The sequence below is a fragment of the Meriones unguiculatus genome, chromosome 17, assembly GCF_030254825.1.
Source record: "Meriones unguiculatus strain TT.TT164.6M chromosome 17, Bangor_MerUng_6.1, whole genome shotgun sequence".
Lineage (NCBI taxonomy): Eukaryota > Metazoa > Chordata > Mammalia > Rodentia > Muridae > Meriones > Meriones unguiculatus.
The window spans coordinates 16,776,701-16,793,091 of NC_083364.1; the positions used below are offsets into that span (position 1 = coordinate 16,776,701).

Below are 16,391 nucleotides of genomic sequence, written 5' to 3' on the forward strand. Positions count from 1 at the left end.
CCCCGTCCGCCCCCGCCCGCGCGTCGGTCCGGGGTCCGCCCGCCCGCGGGGAGGGCTCATTGGTGGAAGTGCCCGTCGGTCTTCCGGAAGCGCCAATTGCCTGAGGTTGTCCCCTGGAGGCGGGGCCTCCGGCCTGGCGAAGCCGAGTGCGCCAGCGCGGAGGCGCAGCGGCCCCGCCCCTCTGCCCGCGTGTCTGCAAACTTGGGGGCGGGAGTCGCAGCTGAGGCTTGACGGCTGCGGCTGGGCCTGGACGGAAGAGGGGGCGTCCCCGGGGGTGTCGCACGTGGACCCCCCAGCACAGACACGCCACGTGCACCCCGCTTGGCACACCGGCGTTTCCTGCCACATCCCCTTTGGGTTGACTGACGCCCCCCCCACACACACACCCGGTTCTCCTGCATTTCCCAGCCTCTTGGGAGGACTTGAAGAAGGGAGGCGACCTGTAGGAAGGGGCTTTGCGGGAAGAATAGGAGTTTGCCAAGTGTTGCTGGAAGAGAGAAAGGGTGTGTTGCGGGGACAGCAGTCAGGTAACGTTGCGAAGGGGATAGGGAGCTAGGAAAAACAGACGCTGGTAAGGGCTCTGAAGGAGATCCCCCAAGTCTAGACTTGAGCGGTGGGGGCGGGGCGCCTGGCCATGACCCTGCTTATAATCACCCTTTGGGAGGTGGAGGCAGCAAAAGCAGAACAGGTTTGCACGGCACGAAATTCCAACCATCCGGAAGAAGCTGCGAGGGCTGATGGCAGGGATGGAGGATGGGGAGGGCGAGGATGTTAAAATGCACGCTCCTTCTTTGGAGAAGGAGAGGACCCCGGGGCAGGAATTCCAGGTCACCCTCAGCTGTCGTGGCCTGTGGTCTCCTTAAAGAAGTGGGAGAGAGGTGGGCGGCGCACACCTGTCATCTCGACGCTCCAGAGGCTGAGGCAGAAGGATGACTGCGCGGTCAGAGCCGAGCAGTGCTAAACAACAGCCTTGTGCCCAGGCTGGCCCAGGGTGAGAAGACCACGGGAGGGGCTGGCGACCAGCAGTGGCGTGACCTGCCAAGCCTGCCAAGAGGGTAACCTCGCAGATGGGCAAGTTCTGTGACCAGGCAGCCGGGGGCGGGCAGAAAGAGGTCACTAGGGGTCATGGCTTCCTGCCAGAGTCTGGAGTCCCCTGGGGGGTGGGGTGGCCACGTTCCAGCCGGGACCTGGCAGTAAGCTCTGAGAAGGCAGAGGTCTGGAGGTGGCTCTGCGTGGGCAGCCGGGAGGAACAGAACCCGTGGAGGAGGCCAGAGATGGTACCCACAGGGCATAGCCGCCCCCGTGGGGCCTCAAGCAGCTCCACCCTCCTGCCCGGCCTTGGGAAGGAGGCTATGCTGGCGGCGGCTGGGTGTGGAGTCCGATTCCAGCCCCACCCACGGCCACCCAGTCCTCCCCGGTGTCACGCGGGGCAGGTGAGCCGCTCAGCCTGCCAGGTGGAGGAGGAGGGCTGTCACCTGGACGCCTCCCTGCTCCTGTGCAAGGCTGGCTCGGTCCCCGGCTCAGTCCCTTCAAGCTTTTCTCTATTTCTGTCTCCACACAGGCCCCCTCTATTTTCGTCCTTTCACTGGCTGGCCCACCCTTCCCCTCCCTCACTTCCGCCCCCTTCCTCACCCTTCCTCCTCCCCTTACATTCCAACCTCCACCCCCGCCCCCAGCCACGGGGCCAGCTGCTGCTTTGGGTGTCCAAGGGACTGATAGGGAGGTGGGTTCTGACTCGGGTCAGAGGTCCTCCCTCAGAACAGGCGGGGAACCGGAGAGCGTGCCCTCAGCCTTCTGGAATGTGGGCGGGACAGGTCCCTATTGAAGGAGGAGGTCATCCTTCTCCGCAGCAGGCAGCCGCAGACAGCTGTCATGCCCCACAATCCCTGAGCAGAACGCCACCAAGCTGAGGCCTCTGGACACTCAGGGCAGCGAGCAGCTGCACTGGCCAGAAGCCTTGATGAGGACTGTGCACCCGGCTCCCGTTGCACAACACCCACCCCGTGAACCTGATCCTGACCCCACACTTTGGTTCTTGCACACCCAGGGCCAAGCATGTCAGAGATAGGTGAGGTCAGAGATTGGGAGTTCAAGGCCAGCCCGGGCAACTTAGTGAGCCCCGTGTCCCCCTTGGCTTGTAAAGGACGAAGCAGGCTGGGTGCATGGCTCCGTGGTAAGCGCTGGCCTTGCTTGCCTGTTCTGTGTTCCCCACAGGAAAAAAAAAAAAAGGAAACCGAAAGAGTTGGGGTCTCTTTATTTTTATTGTTTTAAATTGACTTCTTTCATGTGTATGGGTGTTTTGTGTGTGTGTGTGTGTGTGTGTGTGTGTGTGTGCCATGTTTGTGCCTTGGGGCTGGGTTGAGGCTCAAGCCACTGGAGGACTCCTGTCGGAGCCTCTATGACTGCAGTTACAAACGCCTGTGAGCCACTATGTGGGCATTAGGAATTGAATCCAGACCCTCTAGAAAAGCAGCCAGTGCCGCCAGTGCCCTTGGCTGCTGACACATCTTTGCAGCCCCAAGCATTGGGATATTTGCCCAGCAAGTAGCGCTCAGTATACCTAGGACGAAAGACAGCACCCTCCCCCAACAACCACAGGCCAGCCAAGGAGAGGTAGGGCTCCCTGCTTCTGGACGGCCTCTGATACGACTGGTGGGAAATCGGTGTGTTGGTTGGAGACAGATGTGCCCTAAGAAACTGACTGCCCATTGTTGGCTTGTCACCCCGGCACTTCAGAGGGAGACCCGGGAGGCTCACTTTCCAAACAAGACAGTCATCAGGGACAGCCTGGGCTTGGTGAGACCCTAAGTCTTCTGCGGAATGTTGGCAGTACACACAAATCGGGGCAGGTGAGTGACAGCTGAACAACTGACGTCCGGAGAAGACAGAGGAAAAGGTTCAACTGCCACCCTTGATCCAGTCCCCGCCAGACCCTGGAGGCTCCCCAGATCCCACTCACTTCTCAGATGAGGCAATGGGGCCAGGGAGGCGCCTGGGTGCCGCCTACCCAGACAGCTGGGCCCGTGGGCTACGGCTGACCCTCTGGGGTGGGTGGACAGGTGTTGGGACGTCTGCCTGCACAGGGACCCTCCAGGCACACGGAGGTTGACAGATGCGTCCTGACCTGAGGATTTGCACACACATGTGACTGTCCCCATGCAGCTCCGTGCAGAGGAAGTACTGCAGGCCACCAGCCCCCGGCAGAAGCCGCTCTGCTCAACCTCAGTTGCCAGGGAGCCTGTCAGTGGGTTGACCCTGCGAGGGAGGCCACAGCACAGTCAGGTGTGGGGCTGGGTGGGCGTACTGTGAGTGGACAGAGTGGAAGAAGGCTGGCTCTCCGGGATGATGGGTGGAGGAGGCCCTCACAGAGCGACCTTTGAGGACCCCTGGGAGAAGATGCCAACCCCTCCCCTCCAGCAGCTGTAGAAACCCAAATAGATCCTTTCCCAGGTTGGTGAACCAGCTAGCGTCCGGGGTTTCCTGGGTGTTGCAGCAGGGTTGCCGGCGTTTTTTTTTTTTGGTCAAACCAGGCCACCCGCTGCCTGTCCCTGCTCCAGCCACCCTGTTGTGGTTTCCCGGTCCCAGCTGTCCATAGAGACAGGTTGGCAGGTATGGGGAAGCCCGCAAGGTCTCCCTGGGATGCAGGCAATGTACGAGAGACTCGGGCACGTGCAGCTTGACTGTGAGGCTGACGGGTCTGCTGCAGAGGGTGTGGGCGTTGCACGTGTCGAATGACATGTGTGGCGTGTCATAGGATGCGTGTGCTGTCTGAGGCGTCCGTCCCTCAGCCGCTCAAGGCCCAGGTCTGGGCAAGAGCCTCAAGGGCCAGGCCTCCCAAGCTTTCAAATTCCCATTCCTGGGATGTGACTCAGGGCTGAGGGGAGGGATGAGTCACAGGAACTTGGGCCTAGCCTGCCCGGCCGCAGACCCCCTTCCAGAAGCAGAGGGTAGTCCCCGAGAGTGGCAGGAGGCCAGCCCTCAGACGCCTGGGGCCTCCCGAGGAGTCCGAGCCCACCCAGCCGAAGGCGAGTTTAACCCTTACAGCAGGCTCTGGACTCATCGATTGGAAAGGCCCGGGTGACTCCGACACGGTGCCCACCCCGGAACGTGAGTCACGCCACCAGGCATAGATGGCTATATTAGCAACGTGGGTCCCGGCCCACCTCAGTCACCACCACCCAGCCCTGCCCTGAGCATCTGCCTCCAGGTTGTGCTCATGGTTTTCGGCGTCACAGCGCCCCGTCCACCCACCCTGTCCTTAGGGAACGCAGGTCAGCCGTGCAAAGATGACTATGTCCTCTTCACACACACCTGACGAAGCCAGTGCCCCTGTCCACGGGAGCCAGATGTTTCTTCAAATCCTCATGTCTCCATCTGGGTCCCTGCGGGTCTCCTGCCCACGTGCGCACATGTGCACCACACCTGGCAACACACGCACACAGACTGCGTCCTCCACCCTGGCTCCGGTCCCAGAGGTTCTGGGGCCAGCTGGGCGGCTTCCAGGCTTTGCCATCACGGTCCCACTTGTGCGCCCCCGCCGGGCAGAGGCCAGGTGTCCCCGGCCCCCGCCCAGCCGAGAAGGGGGCGGTAATTACGCGGCCTCGGGGTGCCCCCCACACACGCGCCTTTCATCCCGGGCCACGCCCGTCCCCAACCCAGACGCTCATTATTGCCTCCTGCCTGGTCATTAGCCTAGGTGCGGGGAGGACCGGGAGGGCAGACGGGTATGGGGTGGGGGGAGCGGCGCGGTGCGGCGCCCCGCATTGTCTCCATAGCGACACCCAGCCGCGGAGTGGGGTGCAGTGTGAACCAGAGATCAGGATTGACTGGGCTGGCACCCGGCATCCCCTCGGATCTATAAAGGACCCTTGAGATCCAGGCCGGCCCCCAGTGGCCGCGGACACCATTGACCCACCGGGCGACGTCTGGGCCCAGTGCTCTGCCCAGAAGCTCGGGAGCGGTCCTCGAGAGTGGGGTCCACCTGCTCTGGTGGTGCGGCCCAGCCACCTCCTAGCTGGGCACCGTGAGGCTAAGCCGGCACTGTCCTGGTCTCTGTCGGTGAGGACGGTCCGCGGTGGCGACGTCTAGCGGTCACAGCGAGGCCAAGCAGCTGGCGGCCGTCCGGGAAGAGGCGGGACCTCAGTCCCGAACGCTCCGGCCGAGGCTGCAGCGCCCTCTCGTGTCCTCGTCGGGCAGAGAGAACCATTTTGAGTCGCGCGTGGTTCTGGGGTTCACAGCGTGGGTGGAGATGGGGGGGTGTAAGAGGGTTCAAGCCCCTTGTAAAGCCCACCAAAGGAAACAGAGGGTCCTGGTGGCACGCCGAGCCCCCTGTGCACATGGGCACAGGTGAGGGCCCGGGGAAACACACCTTAGACACCAGTACACCATACACGCAAGAGACGCACCCTGGAGCGGTGTCCGCGGGTCCCGTTTGCACGCTTTTCTGGGGGCTCGAATGGCCGTGAGTGCTGGTGGAGCGCAGCCCAAAGGAGCTGCCTGGAAATAGGCTAAGCAAGTGGGTGCTGGCTGAATGAATGAATGAATGAATCAATGGATGAATACGGCAATTCCCAAAACCAGGAACTGGAAGGTCTCTGAATGGGGAGCAGACTAGGGACCCAGACTGACCCTGGGAGCTGAGATTACGGGGACCCAGTTTTCCTTCCGGGGGCCCACACCAGCACTGCCTCCTCCGGCTGTGCTGGCTTGTGGTCCAGCGGTCCCTGGTTCCCTGAGGCGGTGGTGCCCTCCCCTCCTGGATGGCGCACGTTGAGGGGAGGGGAGGCATGTTGGTTTCTCGGCTCTTTTTAATAACCTCCTTGCGTGAGTGGCTGACGCAGCAGGCTGCTCTGACGGGGATGGGAGGGCTGCGTGCAGGGAGTGAGGTGCAGAGGGTGGCCATGAGTCACCAGCCTCCATCCAGGGGGAGGGGAGCGTGGAATTCCTGAGCGCTTCTGGCATCCTTCTGCTGGAGACAGCCGGGTCACCCCGACCAACCTCCTCTGAGGGTCAGTGAGTCTGGGGCTTGGAGCAGGGTTGGGTTGTCTCAGCCCTCAAAATCGCCAGGGGCAGTGCCAAAGTGTGGGGTTCCCATCGCTGACATCCAGGGAGATGTCTGCACTGGCTGGGTCCTCAGGAAAGAGGCGTAGAAGTCAGAGGTGAACTGCCTTAGATGTGTGGATCAGGGGGTGTGGATCCTTGCAAAGGTGACTCAGGTCCCCTGCGTCCCATGACCCTCAAACCGGAGTGAAAGGAGAGAACTTGGCCTTCTTACCTCAGCTACCTGGGAGGTGAGGCTACAGAGTTCAAGGACAGGTTGCGAAACCTGGTTGTCTCAAAAGAAAAAGCTGGCTTAGTGGCGAAAAGCCCTATTCGCTCTTGCAGAGAACCAGGGTTCAATTCTCATTTTCCACATGGGGTTCACAACTGTCTGTAACTCTGGATCCAGAGAATCCAACACTCTCTTCTGGCCTCTGTAGGCACAACACATACAAACGGGGTGAGCAGTCTCTCAGGCAAAACATCCATACACGTGAATAAATGTGGGGTTTTGGTTTTGTCACACACACACATATATGCATAGTCCTCACTGTCCTGGAACTAACGCTGTTACCAGGCTGGCCTCAAACTTACAGAGATCCACCTGCTTCTGCCTCTCAACCAAGTGCTGGGATTAAAGACGTGAGCCACCGCCATCCCGCTATAAATGTATTTTTAAGAAGGCTAAGGACGTAGCTTGGTTTAGTCGGTGCCCGGAATCCTCCAGCAATGGGCTCGGATAGATCCCCCAGTGAGAGGCTAGAGGGCACGGCTCAGGGCTAGAGCCCCTTCCACAGCATGCTTGAGGCCCTTAGTGCACATGAAAGACGCGGTCCATGTAGGTGAGTGTTGTTTTGCCAGTTGTGCGGTGTGGGGTATACACCTGGTGGGGGTGGAAATGAGGGTTCAAAGGGCAGGCTGAGATCGTAGGCAGACTGAGTCGGTGCAGGTGAGGTGCTGCATCAAATCTGGAGGAAAAGGAGGCAGGGTTGACAGTGTGGGTAATCCTGGGATGGAAGCGTTAGGGCTGGACTTATGGAGTGTCCGGGAGCCCTGCGGGTACAGAGAATTGTTGGGCATCAGTTGTCTTGGGAGGTTCTTTTGGACTAGGGTAATTCGGGAGGATTTGGGTTCGTGGGCAAGAATGGAGACGAGGAGCCAGCGAGATGACTCAGTGGATAAAGGCGCTTGCCGCTAATCCCGAGTTTGCATCTCTCCAAGGAGAGACTCTAGAAAATGGTCTTCTGGCTTCCCCACTTCCACCCACAGGCGTTAGCTAAGTAAATGTAAAACAATTAAATTAAATTAAAAGAAAAAGACTGGAGAAGTGTGAATAAGTCGACCAGTCAAGGTTCGAGCCATATTTGGGAGTCCCACTGAGGCAGCAAACGCTCTTTAAAAGTAGAGGCCTGAAGCTCTTTGTTCCCCGCCGCAGGCCAACAGGGCGGGGACCGAGGAAGTGGGTCAGCTCCGCCCCCGAAACGCACTGACCCCGCCCCCTGGCTGCTAGCGGGTGGGAGAATGCGGTTTAGGCACATGGCAGCCAATCACAGAGCTCAGCGCCTCCGCGCGGGCCGGGATTTGGCCAACAGAGTCCCGCCCCTCCACCGAGGCGCAGCTGCCGAGCCCGAGGCGCCGGATTGGCCAAGGCGGCGTAGTAGGCGGGCTCGGGGGCGTGGCTCCGGGGGCGGGGTATATCAGGCTGGACTCGGGCGCGCCTCCTCGCACTCGCGCGTTAGGAGGCCTGGGTGTGTGTGGCGCGCTGTCTTCCCTCCCGCGTCCGGGACCTGCCCGACTCAGCGGTGAGGGCCTGGCGGACCGGCTCCGAGGGGCCCGGGGCGGCGGGCGGCCTGTGACTCTCGGGCGAGGCGGAGCCGCGGCGGCACGCCCCTGGGACTTGGGGGCGGGCCCGGGTTGGAGTCCGCCCCGCCGGCGGCAAGGCGGGCAGCGGGACACCGGGGCCTCACGCTTCCCCGTGGGCGTCCCTCACCGCGCGGCACCCCCCGGGCCGAGGCCGCCTTTAATGGTGGGCTATTTTGTAAAATGGCGGCCGCGAGGCTCTGAAGAGCTTCGCCGGCGAAATGGCGGGACTGCCGAGTGCCCGGATGGAATGGCGCAGGGAGCGCGCGTGGCGCATGCGCTGCTCCGGGGGCGGGGCGCGCCTAGTTCCCGAGTCTTGTTCGTGGATGTGGAGCTGTGTCGCGTGTGACTCTTCTTCAGCTCGGTTTTCTCCTCCCTCGTGGTTCCATGTGGGAAGAAAGCACATGTAGTTTTGAATCTTGCCCTTCTGCGTCCCCGCCTTGTTGCCCCTCAGGTAGAATGGTCCAAGTGGTCGGGGCCTGGTTGTCCCCAGCCAATGATGGCTTTGCTTAAGTGCCACGCCCCTTCCTGTAGCCACACCTCTTGGGCCAACCTTCCAATCCACCATGCAAAAGCCATTTCTCTAGTCTTTAGTTGAGTGAACTATTGCGCTCCATGTTGCATCCCATAACTGTCACACCTCCCAGACAAAACCCCAAAAGCGTATTTCAGTGATGAAGCTTCTCTGGCCCAACAACTTGTAGCTAGCGAGGAGAGGAAGTCGCTCTGTGTCCCCAACCACACACCCCCTCTTCCAAAGTGAAGAAAATGCCAGCATGCCAGTCTAGCTGGGTGGTCCAGACCTTGGCATCCTCTGCCCAGGTATAATGAAGGGGCACTGCAGGAAAGGGTAGAGTTCATTTGTATTAAGTCCTAGAACCATCATTAAGGTCAGCCTCTGCTATATGACACAGTCTTACATGTGGGTTTAGGATGGTTTAAAAAGTAGAAAAGATTTCCCTGGGTTTTTTTTTGTTTGTTTTGAGACTGTATCCCAGCATAGTAGCCGACTTGGTCTGTAGTTGCGTATGGGTTCAGACTTCTGATCCCTGTACCTCCAAATCCCAAAGGCTGGGGTATTTGTTTTGAAACACTCTCCCAAACTGTCCCACAGTGTTCTTTATTTCCATCTTCCTACCTCAGTGGCTCTAGTGGCTGAATGGCAGGTGTGAAACACCAGTTGTGGTTCAGGTTTCCCAGGAAGGTCACTTTTATATACAAAAGTACATAAGGGAGGAGAAGAGGCAGGAGACTCCATAAACTTGCAGTGGCCTGCCACATCCAAGCACTTAGGCCAATGCAGGGAAATGGAAGGCCATCCTGGGCTTTAAAGGGAGGCCCTGTCTTGAACTTCGTAAAGCCTAAGAGTATACTACCTGGGGGGAGGGGTGGCTGAGGCAAAGCAAACATCTGTGGCGTTTGCACAGGCTGCCATGGCATCAGATGAAGGCAAGCTTTTCGTGGGAGGGTTGAGCTTCGACACCAACGAGCAGGCGCTGGAGCAGGTCTTCTCCAAGTACGGGCAGATCTCTGAAGGTGAGGCTTGGGCAGAGAGCATTGTTCTTGGTTTCTCCTCTGGAGGCACTGGGCATAACCAATGCCTCTCTCTGCAGTGGTGGTGGTAAAGGACAGGGAGACGCAGCGATCCCGTGGCTTTGGGTTTGTCACCTTTGAGAACATTGATGACGCTAAGGACGCCATGATGGCTATGAACGGGAAGGTGAGGATCATGTCAGGCAGTTTGGGTTGCAAGGGTCTGGTGTGGAATGGGGCACAGCTGACCCTCTCTCTGTCTCACAGTCTGTGGACGGGCGGCAGATCCGAGTTGACCAGGCTGGCAAGTCTTCTGACAATCGGTCCCGCGGATACCGGGGTGGCTCTGCAGGAGGCCGGGGCTTCTTCCGCGGGGGCCGCAGCCGGGGCCGTGGGTTCTCCAGAGGTGAGTGCTGGGAGGCCTTAGGCGGCTGGTGGTGGGGCTGCTGCAGGGGTAGGGACTCAGTGACTCTGTTCTCTCTGTCATCTACAGGAGGAGGAGACCGAGGCTATGGAGGTGGCCGCTTTGAGTCCCGGAGTGGGGGTTACGGGGGCTCTAGAGACTACTATGCCAGGTAAGCCAGAAGGGAGCCTGGGGAAGTTCAGCCTTGGTGGCGACAGCTGGGCCTAGGCTGTGAGAAAAGGGAGGGTTGCATCAGCTGAAAGGGTGAGCTGGTGCAGGTGTTTTGTTTTGCTCTCTGCTGGGCACCCAGCTGGCACTAGGACTTCGTATACAGGGCAGGCGGCCTCCACACTGCACCCACTCTTGCCAGCTGCAGCTGGTGTAGGGAGGAGCCCTGTTGCCACTAGAACTATGCCCTTAGCGTCCATGTGTGTCCTTCCACAGCCGGAGTCAGGGTGGCAGCTATGGTTATCGGAGCTCCGGTGGTTCCTACAGAGACAGTTACGACAGTTACGGTAAGTCTGGCTCCAAGGACGCCACCTGAGTGGCGTGCGGTTGGGCTCGGGGAACCCTTGTGTCCTCAGAGCATCTTAGGCTGCTCAGCCTGGGGTGCCGTTCCCAGGCCTGCCAACTGGACAGGGCAGGTGCATGGAACCCTGTGCCACCTCCTGCGCGCGGGTGGAGCGCAGGCTCCAGTGCCTTTACACTGTCCCGCTTCTGTCCTCAGCTACACACGAGTAAAAGCCCTCCGCGTCCAGATCGTCCTTCCATGGCTGTAATTAAGATGGGGGAGCTTCGCTGAGCGTTGTGTAGTGAGCACCTTGATCCCACTTTTGTAGTCCTTTCAGTTCCGACCCCTCGGCAGCCTGCTTCTGACCCGAGATGGCCGCGTGACTAGACTTCTTTTCATGAAGTGCTGTCTGTTTTTAAGCGTTTTTTAAAACGTTTTGGAAAGCACTTCAGATTTTACTGTTTACCATGAGCCATGGGTTTTTGTTTTTTTTTCTAAATTGTCTGGTTGTGTGGGTTTTGGTTACTGAGATGTTTTTTCGGGGTTTTTTTTGTGTGTGGTTTTTTGTTTTTTGTTTTTTGTTTTTTTTTTGGTTGTGCTTTTTTTTTTTTTTTCTTGTTTTTGTTTTTTTACTTTTTTATGTGGCCGCCCATGAAGTCTGGCGCCCCACCCCTCCTGAGATGAAATGGACTTGATTTGAGCAAGCCATGGCTCTCCAGCTCCCCAGCTCCACTGTGGAGCGCAGCAGGTCCCGCCCGTGGGGCACAGGTCTGTGGGGACGCAGCAGTCCGGGAGGCTGTGGAAGTGTTTATTTATATTGTCCTTTTTTACTGAAGATATGCATACTCCATCGATGTTGTATTCACAGTGGCTGAGGAATTCTTGTACGCAGTTTCTTTGGCTTCACGAAGCCGATTAAAAGACCGTGTGAAACGAACCTCGCTCTGACCATTTCCCTTTCATTGCCGACTGAGCTGCGGCTCCGTGGCCAGCAGAGCAGCTAGGAAGGCAGGGCAGTGCGGGAACGGGAGTGGGCAGTGCTGAGGGGCAGCGGGGCAGCAGAGGCCTCGGCGTGCAGGGCCGGGTGCAGGCAGGGCCGGCGAGGATGCCTGCCCCGCCAGTTCCAGGCATTCTCTGCTAGCCTCCGAAGCCGCAGCCCTCGGGGGACAGACGCGAGCCACAGACCCTCCGAGACTCGCCCGCTGCTCCCCCGCTAGCTCTGTGCAGCTGGCCTGTGCCTCGAGGTAACGCCTTCGGTCGTGTCGCATCCCTCCGGTTTATAGCTCACTTGGACGGAAACTTAGGCCTGGGGTTGACCTTTGAGTCCTGGAAGTTGAGTCAAACTGGTAGTACCTCCTTCCGGTCCTCCCGCAGCCGGCCAGAACCACCGGGAACCCTGCCTTCGTGGACATGACTTTGTTCCTTGCTCGCAGGTCCTTGAGACCTGTGCTGCTGCCTTTAGTTTTTGCCCAGAGTCCGTGAGGCTGCTGAGCGGCGCTGCCACCCTGGGCCATGTACACCTTGGGACGAACCTCGAGGGCGCCGCGAGGGTGGGAGCAGAGAGGCGGGGAGGCGGGAGGGCGCTGCAGGCCCACGGGGATGCCAGGGTCACGTGCCTCTGTTTGGCAGGATGAAGGGGACCCAACCTGAAGCCTGGAAGGATGGCTGTGGTGACGCCGGTCCTAGGGTTCCACAGGAGCAGGAGCCAGAGCCGGCGCACAGTCGCCCGGGTGAGTGCGCGGGGCCGGGGGCGTCCCAGGAGTGGACGCGGCTCTCCCTGACCCATCTCCTTCCTCTTGCAGACACCCTGAGCTGGCACCCGCTCCCAGACGGCGCCTAGGGCTTCCTGCAGGAGCGGAAAGCGAAGCTGGGCAGGCGCGGTCCTGGGCAGGACGTTGTGGGGGGCGTCCTGAATAAAGAGCTGTGACCCAGAACCCCGACTGTGTGGCTTGGGGCTGAGATGTGGCGCGCGAGGGCGGGGGCGCCCGGGAGCCGCGGGGAGGAGCCTCGGCGCCCACCTATCTGCACACCCGGGCGCTAAGATGAGCAACCCAGGCGTGCGCGGGGCATTGTGGGCGGGGCGGGGCCTCCGCACTTCCTCCTTGGCTCCGGCATGGCGCCGCGCACGATGCTGTTGCTGCTGCTGCTCCCGTGCGCCACCCCGGGATCCGCCGAGAACTCCAGCCTGCCAGCCGCACCTTACAACTACACGAGCGGGGGGCTCCGGGACACGGGCTCCGCGCTGCTTCGCCTGTTCTACGTAGTCAGCGGGCTCTGCGGCCTGATCTCGCTTTACTTCCTCATCCGGGCTTTTAGGTGCGTTAGTGGGTCCAATCAGCATCTAGTGAGTCACCCGAGGGGTGGGTGGCCGGGAGGGCACGTGACTCGGCATCCAGCCTGGTTCTTATTCCTGACTGGGTTTCGTAGCAGGGTAGCAGCTTCCCCAGTGCGGAGGTGAGACGTGTGCAGAAGACCATGCCGGACTGTGCGGACTGCAAAACTCCTCCTCTGGCTGAGGGATAGTTTTTGCCTAGCATGCACAAAGCCCCGGGTGCCGTCCCCAGCCCTGGGTGCTGAACACGCCTGTCCTCTCAGCACTTGGGAAGTGGAGGCAGGAGGATCCCTTAATTCCTGCAAGACATTTAAAAAAAAAAAAAAGCCTTCAATTTGTGTTTTTCTCTAGCTGCCCGTGGTCTAACTAGAAAGCTGCGGCTGGTAGGCAGCGTCCACGCACCTGCCTCCACGGCTTTCACCGTGTCCAGAGCGGCTCTTGTAGGTGGCCCTTACAACGGAAGGATCCACACTGGGCATTGGCCACATGCCTTGGGGATGGGGGGTGCGAAGGGAAGGAGCATGACTGCAGGCCACCAGCGCCGAAGCGGCTTCTGAGGGGGGTGTGTCCTGCAGACTCAAGAAGCCACAGCGAAAGAGGTATGGACTCCTGACCAACACAGAGGAGCACGAAGAGATGGCGTCTCTGGACAGCGAGGAAGAGACTGTCTTTGAAACCAGGAATCTGAGATGGTACGAAGGACTTCATGAAATTGAGACAGGGTTGAGGGTGTAGCTAAGAGGTAGATCCTCCCTTGGAATCCCCAGTGAGGGACTAGGGGGGACCAAGGAGGCGGGGTGGCAGCATGCACAGAATAGAGCCGACAGAGGAGCGACAAGTGGCTCCAGCAGGGTTCTGAGCGGGGGCTCTGTGTCCTAGAGAGCCAGGACCTTCTCAGGCACGTGTGCCTTTCCAAGGCCCCCGAGGGAGCCTTGGAGACCTGGAAGGGGCATCTTCCGAAGGCTGGGCTGGGATGGAAGGAGGCCCCATCCAGCCACCATCCCTCAATCCCTCGTCTTGTCCTGTTCCTCCCCTTGCAGATGTTGAGGTGGGGATGGCAGGCCGCAAGGACGAGAAAGTAGTTTGCAGGCTCTGATGTCAGCCTTCCTGGAGGGAGCCTGCACAGCCCCTGGGAGGGTGCGTGGACCAGGACAGCACAGAGACCTCGCTGAGACCGGCCCACAGACCTGAGGCCCCCCAAGGCCGGGCTGATTTGTGCTGAGCTGCCACCCTGCCCCCCGGAAGGAACAAGGCAACCCAACGACAAGATGTGATGGAGCAGACGGACTTTGGGATATTCATGTACACCTTCCTACTGTTTGGGGGACAATAAATGAAGCTGCTGTGGCTTTGTAGCTCACCTGGAACCTCCCCCTTGATGCCACACCCAAGGGTCCAGGTGAAGTGGGGGTGGTGATCCCTCTCTGCCTAGGATGAGGCTCTTCCTGTTGGTGTCACTGTCCCTAGAGATACCTACCCATCCATTCCTCAAAACAAACTCATTCCGAGGCTCCCCCTGTGACACCTGGCTCAGTGGTTTGGCACCTATGGCAGAGTTTCCCAGGAGCCATTGCATTAACCAGTTCTTAGTTTTGAGGGAGAGGGACAGGGGTGCCTAGGTCACTTGCAGCCTGATTTTCCTTGGTTTTCCTAGGCTACTGTTCAGGCCACTCGGCCTGGTCATAAGAAGAAGTTGCCACCAGGTGGCAGCCACATGCCACCTAGCCTCCCAGGATCACGCCAGTTCCTCTGGGCATAGGTCTCCAGCCCCTCTGTTGCTCCCCTTCAGAACCCTCAGACCTTAGTGGCCCAGTGGCTGGCCTGGGCTCGTCCATCCCCTGCCCTGTGGGATACCCAATCTTCATCCACCCCCAGGCCCCACTGACACTCCGACTGGGCTGACCTGGGTCCCGGAGGCTGCTGTGTCCTGCTAGGGGTGTGGGTGCCAGGCTGGATGGTGACATCTCTCCGTCCTGTGGTCGGGAGGAAGAGCCTGGCCACAGCCCAGCCCTGTCATCTCTGCCTGTCCCCTCTAGTGGCTGGGCCCCTGCTCAGCCCGGGCTACTCCCCGCAGGAAGACTGCTCTGCACCCCCAGCTTGCACCCAGGGGAAGCCAGAGTTTCTGAGTCACTCTGGGGCCCCTGGGCACTGTTGGTCACTCCCCATCTTTGTACGGTGCCTGCTGGGATGGGCCTGATTCCAGGTCCCCCCCGAACTCTGTGATCTGCGCCCCTGGTCCCACAGCTCAGCCGCTGCTGGAGCTTCAAAAGGCAGGATGATTAGTCTAATGAGGTCAGGAGAGACCCCAGCCCCCGCCCCAGCCTCCACTTGCAGGGAGGGTGGCCCCGCCACCATCCGCCTGTCAGCAGTCACTGCACCCCGGCATTAGTACGGATAATTGGCAGTTCCGTCAAGGTTAATGCACTATTAGCCGGCGCTCTGCACAGCTGAAAGCCAGGAAAGGGGCCTGTCAGGCAAGATGGAAGGCCTTGGGGCCTGGCCAGCCTGTGCGCGCGCCTGGGGCAGCTCCCAGTGCCAGATTCATGCACAGTGGGGGCAGGGCCTTGAACTCAACACAGTGTTGCCACCTGTACCCATTCGAAATCTGAACCCTGCCTGGGCTGGCAGAATTGCTCGGCGGGTAAAGCCACTTGCTGCCAAGCCTAACTTCCGACTCCTGGAACCCACACGGACGGGGCAGAGAACTGTGCTGTAAGCTGTCTCCTGACTGCCACACCCCAATACACACAAAAAAAGACAGAGCCAAGGCCTTTCCTGTGGTCCCCCCAAAGCACTTCCTGGATGTGGACAAACTAGGCCTCTGGGGGGGGCACCCTAACTAGCCTCAATGCTCCCCAAGGACCATGTCACGGACCAATAACATCTCCCTTGGAAGTCAGAGTTGAGAGCTGTGACCACACGTGCATGGGGCTTCCCCCAGGGTGCCCTGAGATCCTCTGTAGGGCTCTCAGACTCTCCCCTGAGGGCCTGGGCAGGCACAGCTGTCTGCTGGGACTCTTTGATAGTTCTCACTGTGGGAAGATAGGTTTGAGGCCAGGGTCTGGCCTGTGCCGTGGGCATGAAGGGAGAGGACCCTATCGGAAGGGGGGATGACCGGAGGAGGATGAGGAGGGGTGAGAGAAGATGGAAGACAGACAGGAAGGAGGGAGGATGGCTAAGTTTGAGAAGAGGAGGAAAAAAGAGGGAGGAAGAAGAAGAGGGAGGAAGAAGTCCCTTTGGGGTTATGCTTGCTAGTAACCCAGAGATGATTATTTCTTTGGGCCACAGTGGGTGCCAGTTGCTGAGGCTGGGCAAGCGCCCACCCTGTCCTTACTCTGCAGGTGGCCAGCTAAAAGGGTAAGGGGAACTTGTGGGATCCAGAACCCACCCCCCAACTGCCCAACCCTGCCTCATCTCAGGCGGGCAATTTGGTACAATTTATTCTGTAATGAGAAATTCCTCTCTGCATATTTTTAGCCTCCTGCCTGGCAATGTGGCCTTTGATGGCTGTGTCGTAACCCCCCCCATCCCCAGACACTGAGATCAGAGCCTGAGGCCTTGCCCTGAGTGCCATAGTGACAGGTGGGTGGGCCATGGGTGACCAGCTAGGGTAGATGGGCTAGCCTGCAGGTAGGGTTGGCCCAGGCCCACTAAACGTCCTCACCGTGTAGACCGGTTCAGAGGGTGGACCGTGGCCTGAGCAGGCAGCCCCA

General features: G+C 59.7%; 2 protein-coding genes across 4 annotated transcripts; both read left to right on the forward strand.

Annotated features, from left to right (window-relative positions):
- Positions 1–7,701: 7,701 nt before the first annotated feature.
- On the forward strand, positions 7,702–12,280 carry Cirbp (cold inducible RNA binding protein). Of its 3 annotated transcripts, XM_060371104.1 has the most exons (9): positions 7,702–7,841; positions 9,327–9,435; positions 9,513–9,619; positions 9,700–9,838; positions 9,926–10,007; positions 10,280–10,350; positions 11,488–11,590; positions 11,976–12,076; positions 12,149–12,280. In XM_060371104.1, exons 2-9 carry the CDS (start codon positions 9,333–9,335, stop codon positions 12,184–12,186), a joined length of 744 nt encoding a protein of 247 aa, XP_060227087.1. In that variant the 5' UTR covers positions 7,702–7,841; positions 9,327–9,332; the 3' UTR covers positions 12,187–12,280. The 3 variants fall into 3 exon arrangements, 2 of the variants coding, with proteins under 2 accessions (XP_060227087.1, XP_021497573.1); XR_009587158.1 differs by lacking the exon at positions 11,488–11,590; XM_021641898.2 differs by lacking the exons at positions 11,488–11,590; positions 11,976–12,076; positions 12,149–12,280 and adding an exon at positions 10,563–11,283.
- Positions 12,281–12,425: 145 nt separating this feature from the next.
- On the forward strand, positions 12,426–14,038 carry Fam174c (family with sequence similarity 174 member C). The gene is made up of 3 exons (XM_060371105.1): positions 12,426–12,662; positions 13,254–13,370; positions 13,719–14,038. Coding segments are annotated over exons 1-3 (321 nt in total). The 5' UTR covers positions 12,426–12,459; the 3' UTR covers positions 13,720–14,038.
- The last annotated feature ends 2,353 nt before the right edge of the window (positions 14,039–16,391 follow it).

Bases quoted from the DNA above. Each gene is read 5' to 3' on its own strand.
- Cirbp (XM_060371104.1), top strand. From the start codon at position 9,333: ATGGCATCAGATGAAGGCAAGCTTTTCGTGGGAGGGTTGAGCTTCGAC. The intron at 9,436-9,512 runs GTGAGGCTTGGG...CTCTCTCTGCAG, and splicing joins GTACGGGCAGATCTCTGAAG to TGGTGGTGGTAAAGGACAGG. The intron at 10,008-10,279 runs GTAAGCCAGAAG...GTCCTTCCACAG, and splicing joins TCTAGAGACTACTATGCCAG to CCGGAGTCAGGGTGGCAGCT.
- Fam174c (XM_060371105.1), top strand. From the start codon at position 12,460: ATGGCGCCGCGCACGATGCTGTTGCTGCTGCTGCTCCCGTGCGCCACC. The intron at 12,663-13,253 runs GTGCGTTAGTGG...TGTGTCCTGCAG, and splicing joins TTCCTCATCCGGGCTTTTAG to ACTCAAGAAGCCACAGCGAA.